The sequence below is a fragment of the Micrasema longulum genome, unplaced genomic scaffold (genome assembly GCF_059751315.1).
Source record: "Micrasema longulum isolate JH-2025_06_02 unplaced genomic scaffold, ASM5975131v1 h1tg001119l, whole genome shotgun sequence".
In the NCBI taxonomy this organism is placed as follows: domain Eukaryota; kingdom Metazoa; phylum Arthropoda; class Insecta; order Trichoptera; family Brachycentridae; genus Micrasema; species Micrasema longulum.
The window spans coordinates 131,134-140,864 of NW_028278307.1; the positions used below are offsets into that span (position 1 = coordinate 131,134).

Below are 9,731 nucleotides of genomic sequence, written 5' to 3' on the forward strand. Positions count from 1 at the left end.
TCACTTTTTCTTAAAATGTCAAAATTAGACACTTAAACAAAATGGTCGATTACACTGCACCTACGTTGAATTTAATTTATAACAATAATTTACACATTTTTTTATTTACCTCAATTTTATTCTCCAATCATAGCGGCTCGTCTTTTGACAGATCGAATGAGTTATGAAAAAAATTCGACGTAAAACCGGGGTTATGAAAAATGTAAAAAAACGTTGATTGGGGGGGAAAATGAATGAGAATGTTTGGAAAAAAAATGGGACCTAAATATTTTGGTGTAAAAAGCGGGAAAACGTAAAATTAAGAAACGTAAAAATGAGGTTTTACTGTATTCTTAAAATTAAGTATTTATTAATCACATATACGGCTACTAAATTTCTCGAATAAAACTGGTTGTATTTTTAATTTAGATATTTCATAAAAAGTATTGAAATATACTTTTTTCGTGTCAACTTCATGTTATTTGAATGCGTTTAGCTTTTGGTTAGTGTCTTTTAACTTATTAAAATAAAGGGTTGTAAAACTTCATTTTTTCTTCCACTATTGCAAACCTCGTCTCTAGAATCTTTGAAAGTGATATAAAATATGACCAACTAATAAAAAACTAGTTTTCTTGAATCACTCAATACAAGTGTTACCATTTATTCTATAATAGTTATAATCATGCACTACTTATTGAGTATCTACTACCTATGTTTTAAGAGTTCATTTATCTACTTATTTTATATAAATATATTGCAACTTTTTTATTACCTATCTCTATATTATGCATAATATTACAAATAATTTTGTTAATTCAATGTATTTTTAAAACTCTGTTGTAATATTGATTCAACATTTTGAATTCTAATATTGAGACTGTTCACATCACCTGTATTGTGATATGAATTCTTCTGTTTTAATACATATTAGTAGCAATTGAAAAAGTCTTATCTTTATAAGTAATTCAAAGAATTATGGTCCTTAGAATGTTTTACTACTTGCCTCTATTTACCTCAGAATGCATTTATCTATTACATGCAATTGTAATAAAATCATTTATTTGTATTTAATTATTTTTTATATACAACCGGACAGTGTAAAATTTCATCTACCAAGTATGGTACTGTGTTATTTTATTGATTGCATGTGTAAATTTTATATCTCACATGTTGAAACTACTGTCACAATAGAAAACAGTGCATGGAGAGTTTTCCATAACATTTTTAATATGGCGTGATTTATATTTTTATATAAGGTCATAATATTTTATTTATTTCTAAGCACTCTTTATACCACATATATGTAAATGGCAGAAATGCCGTATATAAATAAATAAATAAATATCAATTTGAATCTTAATACAAATCAAATGCAAGGTAAAATTCAACTACCTATTTTTTTTATCAAATAAGTGAAATATGTTTTTTTTGTAAGTGCATTCTTTTAAATTGGACAAAATTGCGTAAAGTAATAACACGCCATAGGCTAATAGAGTCACCCATATGGAGAAAAAACATTCTATGATAATTAACCACGAAGTTAGCTACAGATTACAGCAATGCAACGGGGTGTAGGTACATGGGTCGAGAATCGTAAGCACAAACCGAAACCGTCCATTACACGTTTGTTAACAACAAACTAAAAATCAAACTGAAAATTCGGAACACTTGTTTTGTGCAATAGAGCTAAAGAGCTTTTCTAAAATATTTTTGGATTTTACTTGATTCACAATATAGTTTAATTATGAAAAATTGTATGTATGTATGTATATCATCATTCAATTCAAGTGCCAAATTTGAACTTTTATGTAATGTTTCATTGAATAAATACATAGTTAACTTTATTTATGATACCTCTATATTGTGTGCCACAATTAGATATTAATATATAAACAATCAACTCAATATGTTGTAGAAAATAGTAAAAGTTTAAATATTATATTTAATTACTATATAATCTACGAGTATTATTGTCACCCGATTTTACCTTTAATTAAATTTCAGTCAAAACTCTTGATATTTTCAAGTGTTTTTTTTGTTGGTTTGATTTATAATGTATCGTAAAAAATAGTATTATTTATACAATCATATGCCATTCATTGATTACACAGAATATGGAATTTTAAAAAATAAACCCCTTATTGGAAAGCTATAAAGACAGTGTATCTTATTTTAGCTTAACTGTTTGGAGTAATTAAATAATCTTTAATTGAAAATAATCAAAGGAAGCGTTTTTTTATGCTCTGCAACGATATATATTTTTTTTTAATGACTGATGATTTGAAGAGACCCCTAAAGAAAACCAAAAACGGGTTTTTCGAGAATAATTCAATTATAAGTAAATTTATGATGTAAAAGAATACTCAAAATTTTATAAAAGTAAACATTGGAAATGAATAACAGGAACCTACAGTGATAAACTAAAAAAAGTTTTGAAGGGTGCTCTATATTAAGATTTTAAAAAATATATACTTATAAGATCGTAAATATTTCACTAATCATTCTCTGTATCAAATTAGTTTTATAAAACATATCAGCCTCGGTTTATGTCCAAAACATTATGTGTAGTCATAGAATTATAATATACCAGAAGGCGCCTAGAATCATGTTTACATACATTGCACTGTGTCCAAAAGTCTGACATCCCGCCTGCACGAAGTGGTCGTGTAATGTTACCAGACCGCGAATAATACATTATCATAACACAAATATAAGATAATTTTTTGTAATGTTATGTTTTGCCACAAAAAATATTTTATTGACTAGACTATAAAAAACCAGGTTCTTTTATCAGGCAGATGTAATAAAAAACATCAAATAATTATTTAGTAATCAAGTAAATTAATACCTTTTAATATTAAACTAAGGTTTATTAACAGAAAGCCCGGTAAAAAAAATGGACTACCTTGACAATACCAACAAAATGTCTACCTTGTTTTGTTTAACAATCTGACAGAGAGTAAAATAATCAAATTCTTAAACAATATTATTTGTTAATTCGTTACATACACGTGAAATGTGATCTCACCTATTCCCTTTTAATATCAGCAGTATTTTGACACTTACAAACGACAAAACACGGCATAGTTGAATTTAAATCAGCAGTTGCATGCTAAGCGACGTCTACAGAGCCCAGAGCCAAAACATAAAATTACTAATTTATGAGTAGTTTAGTCAGCTTCAGTTCATGTGGTTTCTGGACTATTATAATTCTATGTGTAGTATTTTGAACAAGAATAGTTCTTTAGTAGCTATACATACAAATAAAATAGTTGCAAAAGGTACATTTTTAAAAGTTGTATGTATGTACATACTATCAATTTTAAACCAACAAAATATGATGTTTCAGATGAGATGTTTGATCTTAGACCATATTTCTAATCAAAATCGTAATCATGTTTTTGACAATGCGTACATAGTACAAAAATTAAATCAATTGCAAAAAAGAATTAGAAAAACTTACATCACCATCAACAAACGTCCATTGTATATTTAATCTCATATTTTATCTGCGTTCATCTTTCCTACCATAATCAAATCATTTAAAATTGTGAAAAATATATTCTTAATAAATGTTTTTGATAGTATTTACCCTTGTTTTATTTTTTAAAAAATATGGCTTAAATCATTTTTTTAAATCCGGGACATGTGAGAGTCATTGCATATAAAAAACTAAATAAATAAAAACAAATCAAGAAGGACAATGATTTAAAAATGGATGAGCAACAGTGTCAAGTTCATTAATTTATAGGGAAAGGAAAGGAGTGGTTAGGTTTTTAGGTAAGTAATCGGTTCAACATTGGTATGTCAATTTGGTAACTTTTTATGGTAATTCTCCAACTTGTAATTTGGGAAAATATTAAAAACCTTTTGTATTATTTAAAAATAATATACTTACATAATGATGAAGACATTTTTATCCCATTGACTACAATTTACTATCATTACTTTTGGAGTTCATGGAGAATGAAGAAATGCAAAAGATCCATTTTTAATTTGGTTTACTGATGAAAATAAATTATTTTTGTTTATCGGGATTTCTTTATTGCAGGTAAATTAATAAAATCTTTATCAAGATAAAAAAATATATTTACAAAACCAACATAACTAAAATTCAGTATTTGAAAAAAATTGGGCATCGTGAAACTGCAAAAAATGCACCACTTGTAATTTTTTAAATTAAAAAATGTGACAAATTACGAAATACGATATAATTTTTTTTGTAAAAGGTACATGAATGTAATTATTCATTTTCTAAAATATTTATTTAAAAGGTATGCAATACACTTGTATACTGCTGAAATTAAAAAAATATATTTTGCACATGGTAATAAAAGAAAAGTATTTGCATCAGAATAATATTTAAATTTATTTTCAAAAAGTTTAAATATTGGCTGAGATGATTTTACCACTTATGAAATTAGATCAATGTAAAAAAGTAATTTAACCACGTAATTTAAATGTAAAAAAGTTCTTTTGTTCATTTCTTTTTTTAAATGTATGTATCTACAATGAGGAAGTTCAGTGGTTTTTTATTTTTTTTTTATTTGTTAATAGACTATTAAACTAAGCCTAAAAAAAATTTTTACAATATTTATATATCGTATTATCAGCGCTACGATTTTTTAAAGTTTTGTATTTCTGAAATAACTCCGCATGTGACGTCAGAGATTCATTTCTGCATATTCTCATTCAGTTCTTCCCATGGGTCCAGAAACGATAAGCAGACTGGAAATCTTCCATAGCTCTCAGATCATAGGTTGATTCATATGAACCAGTGATGTCATTCTAAGTAGTGCGTTTTTATTGAAATATTTTTTATAATTTTTTCCATACATTTTTAAGAAACTTTGCTGTACAATTTAATGCTCCAATTTTTACCCTGCGCAAGAAAACATTTTTTGTATCCTATTTCTCACAGGGCTGAAGTTCCTCATTGCATTAATATTAGTAACTCATTTGCTAAATAAAATTGAAGCCCATCTATCTATTATGTGGAAAACAATATAAAAGTAGAACAAGATATTTTATTAGCAATAAAAATAACCACTCATTACTATGACTTATACACTTAGAAGGGTTGTAAAAATGAACTATAAACAGGTAGCTAGCGATTTACTAGATTGATTGGTTTCATTTCTTAAATTTTTTCAACTGATTGGTGTTTTCTCTTTTGCGGACAAGTAAAAAAAATATATTTAGAATACTCTTATAAATAAAACAAGAATACATTTTATAAACCTAATATCTTAAAATATAAATCTGTAGTATAAAGCGCTTACTTAATATCACGTTACCAAAAATGATGTGAATTTTACACACATCACATTTTGAAGAGTAACTTGCATTGTAAATACTGTCCCTCTCCTTGATAATAAAACATGGTATTGTCCGTCGGCCTCGTGGTGTAATGGTCAGCGCGTTTGCCTACCATGCAAGAGGTTTTGGGATCGATTCCTGACATGGTTGATATGAAATATTTATTTAAAAGGGTATTTTCACATTAGAATATTTCATAGTCCCTGGACTAGTACCTAAAAGACTGATCATCTTACCTTCATGTTACAAAAATGATCAAGGTACGCTGCAATTGGTGTACCAATGCAGCGCCTTATGCACCATTAGGTGCGGAAAGGGAATGATGATGATTTTTAATGATCCTATCACTTACCGGAGGGGCATGATTAATAGGTCGCTGGTTTGCAAATTTTATAATGTGCAAATTGCATTATTAACACTGCTGAACTCCAATACAAAATGAAGTCAAGCACTCACCTTATACTGGAGTTCGAACATTGTTATAAGAAGTTCTATGGGATGCTAGATTGAACAAGGCACTTGATCTTGAACCGTCGCGCATGACAACACAATGGGTTTTATAACTTAAAATCTTCTAGACAATTGCGTGGTGCAAGGATCCAAAATTTACAATGGCGATTACTCAAATAACTTAAATGGTTGCACGTATATACAATCACATGCACTTGCGTTGACAATCAAATACCTTATTGCCGTAGAAAGAAAAGATGGTTAGCCACGGTGAAATTGTAACATTTTGATCCGAGTTCAGGCAGCAAATTTTAATTGAATATAGCAACCCTCAATTTGGTGCAACCAGTAAACTGATTTAAAAACTAGGAAAAATATGACTTGTACAGTACATAAAAATATATATTATATCCCCGACAACATGCTACCCAAAGAGTTTCCAGGTTGAAATATAATACTAGAATTTGAAACAATGTTGCCTTTAAAATTCGTTACAACAATTAGTCAGGAGAGAAACATTATATAATTTTTGCTTCTTAACAGAAAGTCGCTATTTCAAGCATTTGATAAATTATTATGGTCACTGTGTGGTGTGGCTGGTTTCTCCCAGCCTCTTGTGCTGGTACCGTTACCAATTCCTTGCACCTGAAACATTATTTTTTTATTGTTTAGGATGTAAAAGAAAATACATTAAAAAGTTATGTATTTTACACATATAACATAACATGTTAGAATTACCTCAAACTAATTTATGTGGTAATTTAAAAATAAATAACACCAATCTTACTTTAAATACTCATGTACTGATTTTCAACTGCTATTATGCTAGCATATTTAACATAATGTTTTTTTTAAATGACACCATACATTACTGCAATGATTCATTAATAAAAACATCAACAAATCTTCACTAACAAAGTACGACAAAGTTGTATATAATTTAAGGTAAATTACTATGTGACTTGGGTTCAAAAGATAAGAATACACAATACCAGGGCTAATGTCGAAAATAAAATTATTTTTAAGCTACACTCTAATGGAAACTCCCAGCTTATCAATACAAGATTGAAACAATTATCACATTAAGTCTACCTCAGTGTATTAGTAAGCTGATTGGCTACCATGCATTGTGTTTCAGGTTCGATTCCTAGCAACGACAATATGAAGTCCCCGTAATGGCAAGCTGCAATTTGTGTAATGTAATGTAAAGTACCATTCGGTGGCGAATAAAGTTATGTAATAAGAAATATTAAAAGTTAAAAATATGTACATATTTTAAGGTTGTTGGTGATAGGAATAAGCTGCCACAAGAGATGGTCTCAACAGGTAATCTCAATCATTTATAAAATTGGATAGATTTGTTTTGAAAAAATTTAAATATGGCAACAACTAACATTCGCTGAAATAGATTTGAGCACATCAGCTTTAAGCTGCTCACTTAAAATAAAAATAATCATATGCCTTACCGAAGATGTTGCAGAGGGGGCCGCTCCTTCAGAATGTATTCTCTTGTGACCTAATGCCGGAGAACTCGCGGTAACTCTATCTTCGCAATCGGGTATACTTTTCTCTGCTGGATCGTCCCGCTTCAAATTGTTCTTTATGATGTCGGTGACGAAATCAAAAGGTTCCGCCGGCTTGGGGGGCGGCGCCGTGAGCGCTTGCACCAGTGGCAGGATGACGGCGCGTTCCGCCCTACGTGACGCGGCGCGCTCGCCCCGGCTTCGACGCGCCCCGTGGTGCCCCGCCAGCATGGCGAGCATGCAGCTGATGTCATTGGACACCTCGCGCGACGCTGCCTCCCACACCGCTGCGTCCTCTGCCGCCTTCTCCAGGGTCAGATGCACGGACTCCGTCACCCGGTGTGATCCGTCCTTTGCAGCTTCCATAACCGCTATATTATACGGATCATTTTTATCCCCCGCTGAGGTTCTTTTATACCCCGAAACGCTCTCGCCTAGATTCCCAGTTATGTCGGACAGCGTTTCCATCTCGCCCCTGCTGTTTACCTTGTAGAATCTATAAGCGTACGTGTGCGTGGAGTTAGACGCCGTCTGCTTACTGGTAATATTGCAACACAAGAAATACCCGAAACCGGAATTAGCGAAATACTTCTGCAATCCTCTGGAGATAATTTTATCACGCACAGTTGGCTTGAGAGAGTTGTTTTGCCTGTAATGATACCAGCCGGCGACGTTATCCGACACCCCGTCGAGCATCTCTCGCAGCGCGTCATCCTTGATCCTGCCGGAAGGGCTGTAGAACATCCCTGGCTCGGGAGTGGGCAGCATAGATGAAACGTTTATCACAACATCAATTCTCGCGTTGTCGGTTCTAGAATCCGATATATGATTTGTGACTAGTTTGGTGACATTTCCGAATAAAAACCCCTCCTAAAAAATGCGGATTAGTAATTAAGATATATATAAGATACATCGAGTGGCTTTTGATGGTTAGTTCAGCAAACAGCAAGACAATATGATTAAATTTTACCTGTCTATTCGGAGAATTTACACATTCTTTAAGTAAGTACGATAAGGCCGTTCCACTGATAGAAATTCGTTCCGAAAACGCCATATTTGGGAATGGGTTGTATTTAGTTCAATTTACAGATTTTTGTGTAATTCATTGACGACTGACAACCGCTGACAACCGAACTGACAACTGATAGCCAAAGACAAAAGACAATGTCTAATGCACAGATTATACTACATGTCCAATCCCTCCAATGAAAATCTGATACTCACAAAACAGTAGGGTGACACAAAATATATGGGTTTGAGAAAAATTACGTTATTTTATTTAGTTCTCACCGGGATCGAACTCGGAGCCTTCCGCACGTGAGTCATGTCAAGCGTCTAGGCATTACGTCATGGAGGCCGCTAAATATTTTGCAACTTGAAAAATGTACCTTTTGAATCAATTTTATTTAAGTACCTACGGCTACTAAAATTGAAAATACTATGCATTGTGTTATGGAAACGAATCATATATTACGTAATGTAATGAAGCTTTATAGAACTACTTTTTTTGCACCACAACAGGCCAGGAGACCCAATTACTGTGGTGAATTGCATTACAAAATACCCAAGCTTGAGGAAAATCACATTTAATTTTTGTGTTCTCATCGGGAACCTGGAACCTTCTGTGTGTGAGTCAAGCGTCTTGACCACTACACCACGAAGGTCACCTATATATTATATAGAGAATGATTAGTATTATAATAATATTTTAAGTGAAATATAAACCGATAAGTCTTCTTTTTTTAAATTAACTTAATGTGGAGTACTTCAAATCAATAAAATTATTTTTGAAGTAGTGATCACTATAACGTACTCAAATCAGCCAAATATCAACCACATTGTTTCTTTTTCACCCGCCTCGTGGTCAAATAGTCCACCTAGAGGTCAAATGGTCAATGAATTTGCCAACCATGTACGAGGTCTCGGGTTCAATTTCCGACAGGGTCGATACAAACATTTATTTAAAAAAATACTGTTTCAACTCTAAAATATTTCTTAGTCCATGGAATAGAACCTTAAGCATAAGATTGATTATCTTACTTCCATGTTATAAAAAAATTAATGCGTTGCTAGCACGTAATTTACATGCTAATTATTTGCAAGTACCCCATTCTCTACCTCCGCAAAAGCGTTCAGATTCACACTTCCTGATACTCTGCGGTTGGTGTATCAATTCTGTGCCCTATGCGCCATTCCGTTCAAAAAGGGAATACCGAATCAATAAACATTTATTTCTTTACGAACAAACAACTCAAAATATTGTTCAAAAATAATCACAAGGAAAAGTACATATTTGTTGTTCACATGTTAGTGCACACTGAACGTTCGTTTTATCAGAATTAGTTTTTGAACATGTATCAGTCCCTAGGACCTGGGACTTGGGACCATATAACACCGACTTGGACCATACAATTTGTCAATAGACTTTCAACTTTCAAGTATTTCTAATTTTCTATCGTT

General features: G+C 31.8%; 1 protein-coding gene across 1 annotated transcript; it reads right to left on the reverse strand.

The window, feature by feature from the left end:
• Positions 1-4,000: 4,000 nt before the first annotated feature.
• Positions 4,001-8,588, reverse strand: LOC148276952 (BRCA1-A complex subunit Abraxas 1-like). Its single transcript, XM_088233538.1, has 4 exons — positions 8,562-8,588; positions 8,242-8,484; positions 7,215-8,141; positions 4,001-6,393 (listed from the first exon to the last, which is right to left on the reverse strand). Exons 2-4 carry the CDS (start codon positions 8,323-8,325, stop codon positions 6,304-6,306), a joined length of 1,101 nt encoding a protein of 366 aa, XP_088089664.1. The 5' UTR covers positions 8,326-8,484; positions 8,562-8,588; the 3' UTR covers positions 4,001-6,303.
• Positions 8,589-9,731: the final 1,143 nt, after the last annotated feature.